Consider the following 18,087-nt stretch of genomic DNA (forward strand, 5'->3'; position numbering starts at 1 on the left):
GTATTACACTTAAGCAGAAAGAAGTACTTTAGTCCAGCAGTACTCTAATGTTTTCCATCACCTCTTTTTCAGAGCTAATGCAATGCAATAAAACAGTGAATAAACCAAACAATAGAAACTACTGAAATTTCACTACACACGAAAGAGTAACCAAGCTCAGCTTTAGCATAAGAGGAGGGACTGGCTGGTGGCTAATGGAACCAGGGCGGCTGATCACGTGCTATAAAAACTCAAAATCACAGTGCCAAACATGAAAAAAGCATTTTGATGTTTCAATAAAATCCCACAATCTTGCATTAATACACACATTGCTCCCTGATAGCCTAAAACATTCATCCTTAAGCAAATGGAAAACCTGAGGGTAGGAGACTTAGGGCTTGCTAGAAGATATAGTATAAGCAAGATGATTAACATTATTTTTTTTTTAACTTTTTGAAAAGCTAATGAGAGACAGAGGTATGTGGCAAATGCTGGAACTGAGGCAGGAGGTAGATGGGCCCTACCCACACCCCCCAACCCCCCACCCCCATCAGCATAAAGAGATTGGGAGATTCATTCCCTATTGACTGTAACTCCAGGAGGAGAATAGCTGGGCAATTAAGGGAGGAGTCTGGGCCCTGCCCAGATGACATATTTCTCAGTCAGGAGACCTCCCTGACCATACACGTGCAAAAAGGCTCCTTGGAGGCCAAAGGGGGTTATGTTAAGGGATGTTCCCCACCCATATGTCCATATGTCTTTGTGGTAGGATCCATCTTGGCTAAGAGATGCATGTGCACACATGGAAGGATCCTGAGATACACCAAATATGGACTGTGCACCAGGCAAATCAAAATGATTAGTCAAAGGAAACCCAGAAGAAAACTCCATAAAAGTAATTCAGACTGCCACGAGGGTGCAGCTCAGCGACTCTCTCACCACTCGTGTCTGTCCACACTTCATACTGTACTCTTTTTTTCCTGTTAATAAACACTTCAGTTGCTTCACTACTTTCCGTCTTTGTGGAAATTCTTTTCCGCAAAGCCGAAGGGCCAGGGCCCTTGTCACTGACCATTGGTCTAGTGGCTACCATCTGCTGCTTTCACCATCATGACCCAGCCCCATTTCTGGCTGGGAATGAAGCCCCGCTTCAAGTCATTATAGGCCAAGGCCACCCGAGATCATATCTAGGGATCTATTACACAGTTACTAGTTTTTAAAATAAACTTCTACCCAAATTCTATGTTAAGATTCAATTAGTGGGGTGGGAAGATGTGACAGGAATACACTAGCTACATTCCCTTATTCTTCAAAATAATCCCTACACATTCAACTTAACCAGATACACAACAGCTCTAGGTTTCTGAAAAGTTAAACGCAAAGGTTAGTAATAACCACTAATTGAATTATATTTTATCAGTTTCAAATAGTATAAAAGTGAAAATTCACTTCGAATGGAATTGCTTATAACTGCATATATGGCCACATGCTTAAAAACAGTAGTTTCATGAAAATTCTTAAAAAAACTTCCACATACTTGTTATTTTGTACATCTGTCTCAAACAAATGCTTGGAAATGAAAATATATTCAACACCATCACTCTCCTGGCTTCTTCTTGGTCTGGTGGTATCTGTGATTTAATTAAAAAGAGTTCAAAAAAGTATCCACATCATCCACTCTAAGAAAAATACTAAAAAAGAAATTATGTATTTGATTAAAGGATTTTTGTAAATAAGATTTAAAAGTTAAAAAAGCACATTAGCTAATAAAATATAGGAATCCCATTAATTCGGTTTTCCCACTAATACTAAAGTTATATTGACTTGAGAGTGGATTAAATATTGAATTGCATTGTGTTTATGCCATTAATTATTCTGAAGGGGCATTAATGTTAATTAAATAAAATGGTATTTAAACTCAATGAAAAATTTCCTTTTTTGCAAATAATACGCTTATTATCATCTTTTATTGATTCTTTATTCATTGAAGCAAGTTTACTGCTCACTAGGTTGAATGGTAAACTCTGAAATTATTTTATTTTACACATGGTACATAGGGTATGCCATTAATGTTTGCTTTACTAATCAAAGACCTCTATTTATTTCTTCTTTGCAAAATTATAAACATCTTCTTGAAATACAAGTGAACTTCTACACTTTTTAGTGATTTTGCCTAATTATTTGCTACAGAATTATAATGGAGCAGAAAATACAGTATTAACTTTAAAAACAAAAGTAAAAACCCTCAGGAATTGCAGTGCTGAGGTGGCAAGTATAAAACTGACTGCAGTCCATCCCTCCTGTTTAGAACTAAAAACTCTGAACCCAAAACATCTATTTTTGTTTTGAGCACTTTGAAAACAAATAAAGCAGGTAGACTGTGGAAGAGAGTCAGCCTAAGTAAGGGAGAGTTTAACTTTTATTTCCCTTTAGCTTTGCCCTATGGGGGACTTCCCTGGTGGCTCTGATGGTAAAGCATCTGCCTGCAAAGAGGGAAACCCGGGTTCGATCCCTGGGTTGGGAAGATCCCCTGGAGAAGGAAATGGCAACTCACTCCAGTACTCTTCCCTGGAAAATTCCATGGACGAAGGAGCCTGGTAGGCTACAGTCCATGGGGTCGCAACGAGTGGGACATGACTGAATGACTTCACTTTCTTTCACTCTGCCCTATGGGTGGGCTCATTCATAGAGTAGTATGGAGGAATGTGTCTAAATTCCAACAGAAGCCCTGACTTTCTGGTGAAAAGAACCAGGAAGAAAACTCCCCTGTGCATTGAAGAGTGTGCAAGGAATACAGGAAGGGAGAAAGCTGGAGAAGGAAATACTCCAATTCTGTGAAGAAATCAACACTAATCTAAGAATAACCCCTAAGCTGTGCACATGAAGCCCAGACTCCAACCAGCAAAGTTTTAAGAAGTGAACTAAGATTAGAATCGCTTCCCAGTGGGCTTGGTGATAATGAATCTGCCTGCCAAGCAGGAGACCCAGGTTCAATCCCTGATCAGGAAGATCCCCTGGAGGAGGAAATAGCAACTCATTCCAGTATCCTTGCCTGGGAAATCCCATAGACCAAGGAGCCTGGTAGGCTACCGTCCATGCAGTTGCAAAAGTCTGACACGACTTAACAACAAAAAAACAACAAAGATTAGAATACACAAGCTTCAGCCTAGCCCACAAGTAGAAGCACAGAACATGCCCAAACCAATGTACAGAAGGCATAGAGAGTGGAGCTGAGACCTGCACTATTCACACAAGTTGCAGACTGATCCCTTAACTGCACAAGACAGGGCAGACTCAAACCAACATAGCAAAGCTTAGAGAGGTGAAGTGAGATTTAAACCATAATTTATAGAAAATGAGACAAAACTTATGGTCTAAACATAAACTAGTTGGTTACTTGCTTACTATAAACATTACCATTTTTCGGAATATTATAACAGGACCTGGAGTCAATACCACATAGCATTCGTAATATCCAGAATGCAATTTTATATTATTCAACAGAAAAGAACTGAAAAAAAAAAAAGGGCATTTATTTCTCAAAGGGAAAGATAATAGAAGGCAGCCCTGAATGACCAAGAAGTTAGAACTATCAAAGACTTTAAAGCAACTATTGCAACTATGCTTCATAAGGTAAAGGAAAACACACCTGAAATGAATGAAAACATGAATTCTTAGCAAAGAAATAGAAACTATAAAGAAGAAAACAATGGAAATTTTAGAACTGAAATATATTTTACAAAAACCAACCACTAGATAGGCTCAATAGCAGAATGGAGATGACAGGGAAAATAGCCAGTGAACTTGAAGACAGATCAATAGGAATTATAAAATCTGGGCAACCAAGAGAAAGAAATTTGAAAAAAAAAAAAAATAAATGGAGCCCTAGAGACCTGTATGAAAATGTTGACTGAAATGTCAAACAGATGTGTAATGGGGATGCCAGAAAGACTGGAAAAGACTGAGGCTTTAAAAAGTATTTGAAGAAATAACGTCCCAAACTGCTAAAATCTGATTAAAGACATACATTTTACAAATTTCAGAACTCAACAAATCCCAAACAGAAAAAATTCAAAGACAATAATGCTTGGACGTAGCACATCCAAACAACTCAAAGTGAAAGAAAAGTAAAGAAAAAGTCTTGAAAGCATCTAGAAAACAACAACAAAAACAAAATCACAGTACATACACAGGGAACAGATACGTGAGTTCAATGATTACAGATTTCTTACCATATGCATACAACATCAATGAAATTATATCTTTAAGGTACTAAAAGAAAAGACCTTTGACCAAAATACCTTGCAGGATTAAAGGCAAAATAAAGACTTTCTTGAATGAAGGAAAACTAGTAGAATTCATCAGCAGATCTGTGCTAAAGGAAATATTCAAGGAACTTTTTCAGACTGAAGGAAATGTTAAGAAGGAAGCATATCTTCAGAAATGAAGAAAGAACAGGAAGAATACATAGCTGAGTAAAAATAGAAGTCTACTTTTTTCTGCTTAAGTTCTTTAAAATACATAAAGCAGATTTAAAGTGAAAGTTACAATATTATCTGTTGGAGTTTTCAATGTATGCAAATATAATACATTTGACAACTACACAAAAAGAAGTGGAGGTATAGGGACTTATATAATTTCAAGGTTTCTATATTTTATGTAAAATGTCACAAAGTTACTTAAACTGTGAATGGTCAGATATATGCATATTGTAATCCCTAGAGCAACCAGTAAAAAAGCAATGCAAAGAGATATAAGCAGAGAGCCACTAGGTAAATTAAAATGGAATACTAAAGAACATTCAAATACCACCCTCACAAAGTAGACAAGGAATTAAAAAACAAAGGGAATAAATGGAAAACAAATAATAAAAGTGTGGCTTAAATCATTTCATCAATTCAAAAAATGTTAATGGTCTACATATTTCTCTTAAAAGGGAGAAAGCCATAGAATGGGTGAAAAAGCAAGATCCCAGTACATACTGTCTACAAGTCTACAGGAAAGACACATTAAATATAAAGACACAGATATGTTGATAATAAATATAAGATTATATACCATGTAAACAGTAAGCATAAGAAGGCTGAAGTGGCTACTTATATCAGATAAGATACCTCAAGGAAAAAAAGAATATTTTAAAATGATAAAAGATAAATGCATTCTGTGCGACCCCAAAGATGGCAGTCCAGCAGGCTCCCCTGTCCCTGGGATTCTCCAGGCAAAAACACTGGAGTGGGTTGCCATTTCCTTCTCCAGTGCATGCAAGTGAAAAGTGAAAGTGAAGTTGCTCAGTCGTATCCGACTCTTAGCGACCCCATGGACTGCAGCCTACCAGGCCCCTCCGTCCATGGGATTTTCCAGGCAAGAGTACTGGACTGGGTTGCCACTGCCTTCTCCAACATACATAACAACAAAGCAAAATTGGACTGAGTTAAATGGAGAAGTGGACAATCTCACAATCAGAGTAAGAGATTTCAATGCCCCTCTTGCAACATTTGATAGGACTAGACAAAATGTCAGCAAGACACAGGTGATCTGAACACCACTACCAACTTCCTGGGTCTAGTTAATGTCACGTAGCATCACGTCCAGTAACAGCAGAATACACATTCTTTTCACATGTAAAATAGTAAAGAATAGAAATTAACAAAATATTTTTAGAACACAATAAAGGAAAACAAATTTAAAAAAAACTGAGTCACACTGATCAAGATAAAAAGAGAAAATCACCAATATAAAGGATGAAAAAGGGGTGTGGGAATGGAGATTATGGAGTTAAACATCAAACAGAATACTGGTGGTATAATCAAAGCAATTTTTCTCCAAATAATCATGACTCTGCCTAATAAAGTCTTTTACCTGCTGCGTGTTAAGTTGCTTCAGTTGTGTCCAACTCTCTGAGACTCCATGGACTGTAGCGCGAGGCTCCTTTGTCCATGGGATTCTCCAGGCAAGAATACTGGAGTGGGTTGCCATTTCCTCCTCCAGGGGAGCTTCCCAACCATCAGCTGGCAGATTCTTTACCACAAGTGCCACCTAGGGAGCCCAAACCTATCTAAAATTCTAAAACTGCTCTTAAAAATATCTTCTTTAATTAAATCATCCACACTTGATGCTACGGCTGTGTTTCCCACACGTCTAATACAGTGAATCACCTGGGATGCTGGCTGTGAACACAGATTTTCAGGAATTCTGTCAGGTCTCCAGAAGGAGAACCTCTCTGGAATCTCAAGGGATTCTTATTATCAGGCAAGTATGGAAAACATTGTTCTGGGGGTCTTTTGACATTAGCACCTGTTTAAGAAGGATAATTACTCCTTTAGGGATTTCTTTGGCAAGTCTCAGCCCTAGAACATTTCTGGATGTTGTTCATTTCTGTAACAACTTTAGATGTAGATAATATTTTAATAGATGGATACACTGAGTCCAAGGTGCTGTGGTGACTCTTTGTGACCCCATGAACTGGAGCCCACCAGGCTCCTCTGTCCATGGAATTCTCTAGGCAAGAATACTGGAGTGGGTTGCCATTTCCTTCTCCAGGGAATCTTCCCGACCCAGGGATTGAACCTGGGTCTCCTGCATTGCAGGTGGATTATTTACCATCTGAACCACTGGGGAAGTCCAAGATGGCTTGAATAATGTCAAAACTACTGGGGAGGGTTACATTTGATAAGACACTCTTGTTAAGATTTATCCTTTTCAAAAGAAGTTAGTTTTTACTCTAGGTGGTGCTAGTGGTAAAGAACCCGCCTGCCAATGCAGGAGATATAAGAGATGTGGGTTCAATCCCTGGGTCAGGGAGATGCCCTGGAGGAGGGCATGGCAACCCATTCTAATGTTCTTGCCGGGAGAATCCCATGGACAGAGGAGCCTGGCGGGCTACAGTTCATAGGGTGGCAAACAGCTGGACACAACTGAAGTGACTTAGTGCACACACACTCATTGGGCTACAGTAAAGAGGATCTGGAGTTGGAAAGGCTTGTGTAGTGTCATGTGGGAGGAAGAACATGAAAACTGGTTTCAAATCCAGTGTGATTATTGCCTACAGAACTTCTGGGTAAGTCAAAGTATCCTTTTTACCTGTTTCCTCCTCTGTGAAATGGGGATATTGACCATCTTATACCATTGTTGGGAGGACAAAATAAGACAAAGGCAATGAAGAAACTAGTAAATTATTAAATTTTTTTTCCTTTGTAATCTGTTTTTCTCTAGGATTTATCTGTAATCACTCATCTGTAAGCTTATTAATTGTTTTTCAAGATTTTCTAATGACTTGCATATTACAATCCAGCTTTTGTGAGAGTAGTGCATAATTAAAGGAAAAATAAAAAGAAACTGTTTAATTACATGTTTCCATTTTTCCTTTAAGTTCATCTCTTTTGGTAGAAATTAGCAACCCTATAACTTATGGCTGAAAATGATTATAAACAATAACTTGGAAAAATGTAGTAATGAGGTAACAGAAAACTATAATTTTAAAATAAAGTCAAACTTGTCCAAAACTGGAGAACACTGCTAAGGGCAATATACAAGCAACTTTTTTTTTTTAAACATTACTAAAACCACTTAAAAAGCCAACATTTCAATCTAGTCTTTTAGATGGCTCCCTAATAATAAATTATTAAGTAGTTAAATGGCATTTATTCTGAATATCAAAATGCTTCCAGGATGATGTTTCATTTGTAAGCATGCCTGTGAAAACCAGTTTTATAAAAACAGACCTTATTCTCTATACTGAAAAGAAGCCTACCACATTCAGATTATATGGCCATGAAAAGCTCATTTTACTATATGTCAATGACTACAATATGAAAAGTAATTAAGAAACATTTATATTACAAGAAGCCTCCTTTAGCTCTCTGTAGTTTGGTACTTCCTGTCTTAAAGCTTGTTGAAAACTCTGGAAATTAAATAAGTAGAATACACTTCTGTTTAGAAGAAAACTTGTAAGTAATAATTAACGTCATACATGCACTAAAATTCACCATAAAAACTGAGTGGGAAGCTGAAATCAACAAATACCTTGCCTGTGTAATCTGGGGTTTCCCCCTAAACTTTCAGGCCTCAGTTTCCTTCTCTGTAAAATGTGGATAAGGTCACTCTGCCCTGCCCGGGGCTGGGGTGAAGACTATCTGTGAATGCCGGCAGCCAGCCTGCAGCACGCATGCGTGTAAGTGCTGGGTCAGCGTGCGCAGCGTAAACAGTACAGAACTTACGGGGCACTGTCACGCCGTAGTGCTGTGTGTCACTGATCAGCAGCTTTCGTTTCAGTTCATTCAAACCTACTCCGACAGGACCTGAAAGACAGGAAAATAGAAATTCATCCCTCAACAAAACACCATAGCAACATTCCTGCAACTGACCTGAATCCATGAGACAGACTGAAAATGTGTATCCAACTTCATATGCATCCCAAGTAGAGAGATGATCTCTAGTCAAGTCGTACATAAGAAAAAACTAGGGAGTTACCTGTACATAAGAAAAAGCTAGGAGTTATCTGGTGGTTTTTCTACTTTTTATTTTTTAATTATTTTTTATATTTCACTTTTATACTTTTCAAATTTAAATTCCCACCTTGCCATTAAAAAGATTAGAAATCTTTTGTTTTCAATGAAACGTACTCAAGAGTGTTTGAGTACATTAACAGGTAACAGTATCCAGAAGAGGTTAAAAAATACGTTCACCTTTAAAAAAGTGGAATCACACAGTCTGGATAGGGATCCCTTCAATTTTAAATATTTTTTGATCTTCATAAAAAAAAATCTTTGAACCTTGATTTTAGGTGCAAACCTGGCTATCCATTTTAAATTTGCACAACTGTTAGCACCATGTTAAGACCCTCTGCAACCCTGTATATTCTCAGTTGGTCCTTAAGTCTTTGAAAACTTACATAGACCTTGTGCTGTGCTGTGTGCTTAGTCGCTCCGTGGTGTCTGACTCTTTGCAACCCCGTGGACTGTAGCCCACCGAGTGGAGTGGGTTGCCATGCCGTCCTCCAGGGGATCTTCCCAACCCAGGGATCGTACCCAGGTCTCCTGCATTGCAGGTGGATTCTTTACTGTCTGAGCCAGCAAGGAAGCATAGACCTTACAGATTCAAATCAGTGTGCACATACTGAACAACCTGGAGCGAACAAGGCATATGTAAAAGCTGTGAAGAATAAGAGACGACGCGTGAAGTTTGCCTTCAGAGAAAAATAACTAGGTTGGGAGAGTGACAAGACATGATTAGGAGACAGGGGCCAGAAAACAAAAAGCAGTTTCAAACACAAGTCTGAAATCGAAAGTCAGAAGGACACAAGCCCTGGACAGCTAGCTGCCCACAGCACTGCCATCAGGGTCTGTTTAGTGATCTCCACTCTTCCCTTCAGCTGAAGCCCCAGGTGGCTTCCCCAGTGGCTCCGTGGGTAAAGAACTGGCCTGCAGTGCAGAAGCCCCAGGTAGTTCTGATGCATCCTTCAGAGTTCTGCTTAAACAACCCTTTCTCAGAGTGTCTCTCCTGCCCCTGTATCTCATCCTTAAGTTATCCGAGTATCCTGACATCTCCCTCATAATACTTAAAAATTGTAACAAACAACTGGAGAATGCATTGCTTAATGGCCTAGCGTCTGCCTACAATGCAGGAGACCCAGGTTCGATCCCTGGGTCAGGAAGATCCCCTGGAGAAGGAAATGGCAACCTGCTCCAGTATTCTTGCCTGGAAAATCCCATGGACTGAGGATCCTGGTAGGCTACAGTCCATGGAGTCACAAAGAGTCAGACACGACTGAACGGCTTCACTTTCTTTTCTACCACCAAACAGAGGCACCGTGAGAGCAGGAATCATATTCTGTTGTTTCCCTTCCCCATAAGGTCAGCCCTGCAGATTGTCGCTGAATGAACCTAACTTCTAGGGCTCCCATCACCACATCAGGCTCAGGAGACCTCAGTGACGCGGAGAACAGAGATGCCCACACATGCATGCCTCAGAGTCCTCCTTGAAAACACACACATCTAGATCTGGCCACAGCCCCCCAACAGCCTTCTCTCCAGGTGCATGCCCGACGCCTTCTCTTAGGAACGTCTCTTCCTGCGTCTTCACTGCTCGGGCTTTCTGTTTCAAGCTCCTTTCCAACAATACTCAAAAAGTTAATATTGTCACATACCTTAAAACAATAAGAATGACCAGGAAAACTCAAAAACACCTCCCCCTAAGCTTATATTCTCCTCCAAGTCACTCACTGCACACTCCTGTCCCAGCAACTCTAGGCTTTAGTCACTTCTCACCAGCATCACCCATTCTTCCTCCACCGGGAAGAGACTCAAATATGAATCCTTCGAGAGGTCTGCACAAATTGCATGTTGGGAGCCACGTGTTTCTCCATAACCTTCATTCTCATCTCTCTCCGCACACTCTAGCCACATGAGACCCCCCACGTCCTGGAATGTAGCGAATTCTCCTTTTTGCGGCTGGGTCCTCAACACGTGCCTCTCACTTTTACAGAAACATCCTGTCCTTTCCTGGCCTGCTAAGTCATGCCTGTTGTTTGGGAGTCAGTTTAGCTGCGGGATTTTTCCCTAACACTTTAAATGTGGGTCGAGTGCCATTTTCTCGTGCTCCCTGTACTTGCGCATCAATAGATCACACTCTGCCGCAATTGTCGTCTTGTCTTTATCCTCTAACAGACTCAGCGATGTCATCTGTTTGTTCACCAATTGCTTCCTTTGGCAAAATGTAGGCACTTATTAGTTTGCTTTATTTATTTCAGTTATATTCAGTAATCACTGAGCACCTGATGGCTCAGATGGTCAAGAATTTGCCTATAATGTGGGAGACCCAGGTTTGATCCCTGTTGGGTCAGGAAGATTCCCTGAAGAAGGGTGTGGCAACCCACTCCAGTATTCTTGCTTGGAGAATTCCATGGACAGTGGAACCTGGTGGGCTGCAGTCCACGGGGTTTCGAAGAGTTGGACACAACTGAGCAACTAACCCTTCACTTCACTTCAGTCATTATGCTGTGACAGAAGTAAAACTATTTGCCAAATGAACCCAAGGTCTGGGAGTTAAAGGACGAAGTGTTTGCACCTAGAATGTCTGGATATGCTGGTTAGATAACACGCTCAGAGTCAAACAGAGGTTGGTGGAGCTCACATTTGAACTTGGCTCCTGAATCTTAAGACAAGCAGAAGGGAGGGTGATGGATTTGCCTCTGCAACAGTGAGTTTAAGGGACAGAAATCCATCCCCCTAAGTTCAGGAAAGGAGTACAGTGTGATAGAAGGTACAGGGTGGGGGTCTCCCTGTGAGTGAAGCAGAGGGGAGGAAAAATGATGAGCTCTGATCAGTTGTCTCCAAAACCCAGGCACCATGCAGGGGCTGATGTGTTTTATCTCCTCTGAAGGGACCAACAACATTTTGAGTAAGTGCTCAAACTTCCTCCTTTAAATAAAAACAGAAAACAAACAAGAAAAGCAAGGGGTTTTATGATGCTTTGTGGATGATGCAAACCTGATTGTATATGCTCCAAAAAAATGAAAAAGCAGCAAAGAAAACACTAAAACTTAACTAGTGGGTGGGCCCTGGCCTGTCTGCTGCCCACCAAGGCACCAAGAACTAAAGGGGGACATGAATTCACTGCTCCTTCAGCAGGTCTAAGTTCTGGAGTACTTCCCAGAGTGTGAGCTAATTTGCTGAGTGAAAGTCGAGCATTTTTTCTTTTTTTTCTTTCTTCTACCCATGCCAAAAAACCACAGTGATTTATTTTAACTCTGGAGGAAAAAACTAGGTATGTTTGAATTAGTGGGGGAAAAGTATGCTGCTTTTTAACGTGATACCCTTAAATTTGGACTACTTTCAATTCCAGCCCTTATAACCTAACTCTTACTAGGGACCTTGCTTTATTGCATACCCACAGACCATGCCAAGAATGTGCAGTGGCAAACAATTTTAAAAATTTCCCCTAGATTAGGTTATTTGAAGACATTATCTTCACAGTGGGATACTGTGTGGGATACCCTCACAAAATAACTAAAATAGGGACGTAATTTTAATCATTCTTATACAAAATTGCCTGGCAGACCAATAAACAGCATTCTCCCTGCCAGGTCCTTGAATCAATTCTGTTATCCATACTAGTGAATTTTTAGGTGTTTTCCTCTTTTAGATCCTGACCTTAAGATCACATCTTATATCTACACTCCTGTCCTGTTCTCTGCCGTAGGGCATGTGCTCAGTCTCATCCAACTCTTTGCAACCCCTGGACTGCAGCCCACTGGGCTCCTCTGTGCATGCGATGCTCCAGGCAGGAATACTGGAGTGGGTTGTCATTTCCTTCTCCAGGGATCGAAGGGCATACACTCACATTTTTAGCTGCATGGTTTGTATTTAGACTACTTACACCACACTTGGCTTAGGGATGCACAGAGTTAGGGTCATTCATAGGCCTGGAACCAGACACATTCATCTGCTTGTCAGTGTATAAATTTTTTTATCACAATTGGTGAAATGCACTGACACATATGTATACAAATAAGTTACTCTAGAGTTTGTGTCGAGCTGTGGTTGTCCAGGGCTTCTCTTGTGGCTCAGCTGGTAAAGAATCCGCCTGCAATGTGGGAGACCTGGGTTTGATCCCTGGGTTCGGAAGATCTCCTGTAGAAGGGAATGGCTACCCACTCCAGTATTCTGGCCTGGAGAATTTCACAGACTGTATAGCCCATGGGATTGCAGAGTCAGACACGACTGAGTAAATAGTTGTTCATGCTAAAGAGAAGCAGAGAAGACAGTCTAAATAGCACATATTTAAATCACAGACAGCAGGGTTTGGAAAGGCAAAGATGATGACGATACAATGAGGTCAGGCTTGTATCACGTGGTTTACATACACCATGACTAATCTTCAAAACATCCCTGCAAGAAAGGTATTATTATCCTCGCTTTACAGATGAGAAAACCGAGATGATGAAAGGGGAAGTAATTTTCCCAAGATCGCACATCTGGAGTGTGGCTTAGCTGGTATTCAGAAGCCTGTGTGTCTGCTCAAGAGTCCACATTCTTTCCACTCAATCCATCACTTATCGAAAGAATGTTGACAGGACACAGGCTCAGGTAACGAGGTGCTCAGCTGTTTGTAGCTGTGACCCATAACTTCACAGAGTCTTTCACCCCATTCCAAGTTGCCTCACACTTTAAACAGTGATAAAAAGTTATACTTGTGGAATACAAGACTCAGGCTACAAAAAATGGCAGAAGTCAAATCCGGTGAACTCAAAACTTACCCTGTGCCGAACTTCTGAGAACTCTAAACTAAACTTAATGAAGATGACAAGCATACCAGGTCTGGACAACATACAGAGGGCATGTCTATTCAGATTCTTGATTCAGGACTAAGGAAAATCAAACGGACTGATGATATCAAAGGAGAAGCCAAAAAAGCACATTAAAAAATCATTTTGGAGTTCACTAATTTGGAATGCATGTGGTAAATGTTATTCATACAGTGGATGGGCTTGCTAGCTTTAAAAACAAAGGAATGACTCTATTCAAAGCAGAAACGTAAATAAGTGTCTGGTTTTTTTTTAATCTCATAAGAATTTAGAAAATCATTTTGCATGCAAATTCTAGAAAGAATAAAGTCATAAGTCATCTGCATTAGTTGAAATTCTTATAAAAAATACATTAAATGGAGAAGTAAGATAATTAGAAAGGTATATATTTTTCTTTTTTGGCTGTAGATTATGATTTTATTATGTATTTTCACCCAGAATACCACAGCAGTGATACTATGTCTTGTGTTCTTCAGAAAGGCATATTACTTTCAATACTTGAATGCATTTAATTAGTAACTCCTTTCTGAGAGTAGGCAAATGTGTTGTGTGTGGTTTTATATAAAGGCTCATTCATTTCAGCCACAGAAATACAGCCCATTTGGGGGTTAGTAAAATGATGCTAGTAAAATTTCTATTTAAAGCTTTACATTTAGGAAAATATGCCCATTAACTAATGTAAAAATGCCTTTATTTTTATCTTACAAAGAAAGATTTTGGAGGGTGGGGTCAAGATGGTGGAGTAGGAAGACTGAGCTCACCGCCCACCATGAGCACACCAGCATTAACAAACATTTACAGAGCAGCTATCAATGAGAACAACCTAAAGACGGGCAGAAAAGACCTTACACAACTAAAGATATAACAAGTCCACAACAAGATGGGTCGGAGGCGTGGAGACAAGGTATAGTCAAGACCCACCCCCCGAGGTAGGTGGCCCACAAACAGGAGGAAATTTACAATTGCAGAGGTTCTCCCCAAAGAGCAACGCATCCAGGTCCCACATCCGGCTCCCTAGCCTGGGGGTCCTACATAAGAAGATGAGCCCCCAGAACTCTGGCTTTAAAGGCCAGAGAGGCTTACTTTCAGGAGAGCTGGAGAGCTGTGGCGAAGAGAGACCCCACTCTTTTTTTTTTTTTAACTTTACAATATTGTATTGGTTTTGCCATATATCAAAATGAATCTGCCACAGGTATACATGTGTTCCCCATCCTGAACCCTCCTCCGTCCTCCCTCCCCATACCATCCCTCTGGGTCGTCCCAGTGCACCAGCCCCAAGCATCCAGTATCGTGCATCAAACCTGGACTGGCGACTCGTTTCATATATGATATTATACATCTTTCAATGCCATTCTCCCAAATCATCCCACCCTCTCCTTCTCCCACAGAGTCCAAAAGACTGTTCTATAGAGACCCCACTCTTAAAGGACAACTACAGAACCCTACACACTCTGAATCCCAGCATGGGGCAGAAATTTGAAAAGAAATTTGAAGTCTTTCCCATTCTATTCTTTTCCTCTGTTTCTTTGCATTGTTCATTTAAGAAGGCCTTCTTATCTCTCCTTACTCTTCCCTGGAACTCTACATTCAGTTGTGTATATCTTTCCCTTTCTCCTTTGCTTTTTGCTTCTCTTTTTCCTCAGCTATTTGTAAAGCCTCCTCAGACAACCACTTTACCTTCTTGCATTTCTTTTCCTCAGGGATGGTTTTGGTCACCGTCTCCTGTACAATGTTACGAACCTCTATCCATAGTTCTTCTGGCACTTTGTCTATCAGATCTAATCCCCTGAATGTATTTGTCACTTCCACTGTTTAAAATCGTAAGGGATTTTATTTAGGTCTTAGCTGAATGGCCTAGTGATTTTCCCCTACTTTCTTCAATTTAAGCCTGAATTTTGCAATAAGGAGCTGATGATCTGAGCCACAGTGAGCCCCAGGTCTTGTTTTTGCTGACTGTGTAGAGCTTCTCCATCTTGGGCTATAAAGAATATAATCAATCTGATCTCAGTATTGACCATCTGGTGATGTCCATGTGTAGAGTTCTCTCTCATGTTGTTGGATGAGGGTGTTCTTACACTCTATGTAAGAGGCTATGATGTTCTTACATAAAAAAATAAAATAAAAAAGCCACACTGTCTGACAATGTACTTTGAAACTTCAACCATCTACTTAACTTCTGTTATAGCACAAAGCCTGAGTCACTGAACAGTGAATAATTATTTACTAGAACCATAATGTATTACTATTGTGAAAATCATGTTTACAGAGACCAATGAAATATGGTATTTTTTTTTTCAAATGACACTCATGTAGTCCTACAAAGAGTTAGCATAAAGTAATTTCTCATTTGTAAACATCAAGCACAGAATTTAGTTGTAGTTTTTCTTAAGGCTGATGAATTTAATAATGTACGTCGGGATGGGTGGTACCTTACACATAAAAGATCAATATGCTAAAAATCATAGTATTAATCTGTTAGGAAATAAACTTCTCAGAAAGAGATTCATGTAGGTAGAGATAAGCCCAATTAGTTTTAACATACTGTACACTCATCTAAAAGCCATAGTGTATGAGAAGACAATTTTATTTACGTCTGATAGTAAATTGTATATTGGAAAGAAATCTGTTGCTCTGGCCAAGTACTATTCACTTCTGTTCCTGATCTTTGAATGGGTTGGCAAAACATGAAGACGGTACATTATGTGGACAGCAACTGACACAGATGCAGCTTTTACTGCGTGTTTACCTCCAGTGTACTGTACTGCTTAACATGACAATCCTTCTGCATTTTCTCCCAAACACTGGCCAGACTTGTCACTCTTACTATCCGATGAAACATCAGAATTACTGAAGACTGCAATAAATATCCAAACTGTTTTTGTGACCTAAAAAAGCCACACTTACTCATTTGATTTATTGCAAAACAAATCAAATGAAATCTCTGGGTATCCCTTGGATCAGACCCACGTCATAAAAAGTCTACTTATCAGACTGTAGCACTACTATATTTGCTGCTCAAGGCATAAAATAAAAACAATCAAGCTATTTGACTCACAATCTTATAATGATCACATTAGTGGGTGGCTGGATTTTTGTGTTTGGGGAGTGACAGATCTGTTTATAAAGCTCAATTTAAAGTTCCCTGGGAATCAAACTACATAGAAAACATAGCAACTTAGCAGTTCATAACGAGCCTTGAGAGAAATTGATTTTCTTTCCTTGATTTTCTGTTGCTTTCATAGTGAGAGAAAAATGCAATTAATGAGGCATCAATTTTTATGTTGCTGTCAGGAGGAGGAGGAGAAGAAAAAGAGGAGAGGGAGAATGAAAAGAAAAAGGAAGTAGGAAGCTTGTTGAAACAGCATTATTTTTTCCAAAGCAGCTATTACACCAGACTTAGATAAGAATGACTTTTAAGTATTTGTCTCACCCTTGACTCAGGGTTATGACAAGAGTGCAGTAAAACTAAAAGCCAAGATAAAACCATCCTTGAGTCTTCCTTAGCTGAGTAGAACAGAGCATGGATAATTTCCTTACTTAACAGTTTGTTCAAAAATGCAACTTTTTCAATGAGGTTCCCATGATCTTTATTTAAAATGGCCAATGCCCAAGTCCCCTGATTCTACTCTGCTTTTATGTTCTTCTACATCATTTATCACCCTCTAAGTACAATATGATTGACTTTATTATTTATTAATAATTTATTATGAATATGTTTTCTGTCTATATGTCCTTCCCAGGGAAACAATGTTTGTGCTCTTCAGTGATGGACTCACAGATCTAGAACAGTGCCAGGCACCATCTGTTCCTTCCCACACAAATCCACTGAATGAACATCAGTGTGATTTATGCCCAGAAAGGCTGCCAGAGTGTAAACACGTAAGACAGACCAACAGCATAAAAAGCCAACTGTGGTTCTAATAAAGATCATATTTACCTCTTATATACAAGGATTATAATTTTAAATCCATCACACACTGATAGACTCAATTATAACTTTGGTGTTTACAGTTGTCCATATAAAACCCCGCAGAGCAGACTCTTAATTCCTACCAACATTCAATCAACCTTCAACAAAAGTTATAGAAATTCTGATAAACATATTAATATTTACAGTTAGTCTTGACTGCTTACTTTCCTCTCTGCTTTATGTGGAAGACTTTTTGTTTTGCCAGTTTTATGGGAGAATGGTGACAGTCTTATAAAGGTCGATTTATTCAAACTACTTCCCCAAGGCAGACTTTAGGCGACATACAAGACTCCGCAGAAAGGAGAAGGAATAGTACTTCATGCTCAAGCTAGAAACGTGAAATGTACAGAAAGATTTATTGTCAGTTTCCTCCTATGTCTCATAACCAGACAGAACAAGTCACAAATTGTCTGACTATCTGCAAGATGAATTTGTGCTCTTTACTGCCTTAAGCTGTGAAATGTTTTAGTAGCATTTTAACACCAAAGCTTTCTCCCTGCAAACACGCACTTAGTATTTGGCTTTATTACTTTACTCTTTAAAAAGTCAGGTTTCGCTAAAGATAACACTTATATAGAAAATACACTAAATTTAGTATACTTAAGTTTTAACATACTTTTGGAAAATACTTTTAAATGCAGACGGGAATATAACAGAAACTGTCACAGAGATGTTTTAGTGGCTGAAATGTAGCTTGAAATAGCATCTTTTCAAAATGAAGAGAAAATTAAATACTTCTGATCAAGGTTCAAATTCCCCTGTCATATTTTTGTCATGTGAACAACTTGGATAATTTTAACTTCCTGAACATTAAGCCCAAGAATTAAAATCAGAC

At 39.5% G+C, this 18,087-nt stretch overlaps 1 protein-coding gene and 1 long non-coding RNA gene across 5 annotated transcripts in view; one reads left to right on the plus strand and one right to left on the minus strand.

Annotated features, from left to right (window-relative positions):
* LOC102414362 overlaps positions 1 to 18,087 on the plus strand; it is an 83,288-nt gene that overhangs the window by 64,286 nt on the left and 915 nt on the right. The window lies entirely within an intron of this gene.
* Positions 1 to 18,087, minus strand: part of MPP7 (MAGUK p55 scaffold protein 7) — a 222,768-nt gene that overhangs the window by 6,455 nt on the left and 198,226 nt on the right. For all 4 annotated transcript variants that reach the window (XM_044928038.2, XM_044928039.2, XM_044928037.2 and 1 more), the window contains 2 exons: positions 8,196 to 8,276; positions 1,517 to 1,610 (listed from right to left, as the gene is read on the minus strand). In XM_044928038.2, coding sequence (XP_044783973.1) covers positions 1,517 to 1,610; positions 8,196 to 8,276 — 175 coding nt within the window. The remainder of the gene's footprint in view (positions 1 to 1,516; positions 1,611 to 8,195; positions 8,277 to 18,087) is intronic.

This window comes from Bubalus bubalis, chromosome 14 (assembly GCF_019923935.1).
Source record: "Bubalus bubalis isolate 160015118507 breed Murrah chromosome 14, NDDB_SH_1, whole genome shotgun sequence".
NCBI lineage: Eukaryota > Metazoa > Chordata > Mammalia > Artiodactyla > Bovidae > Bubalus > Bubalus bubalis.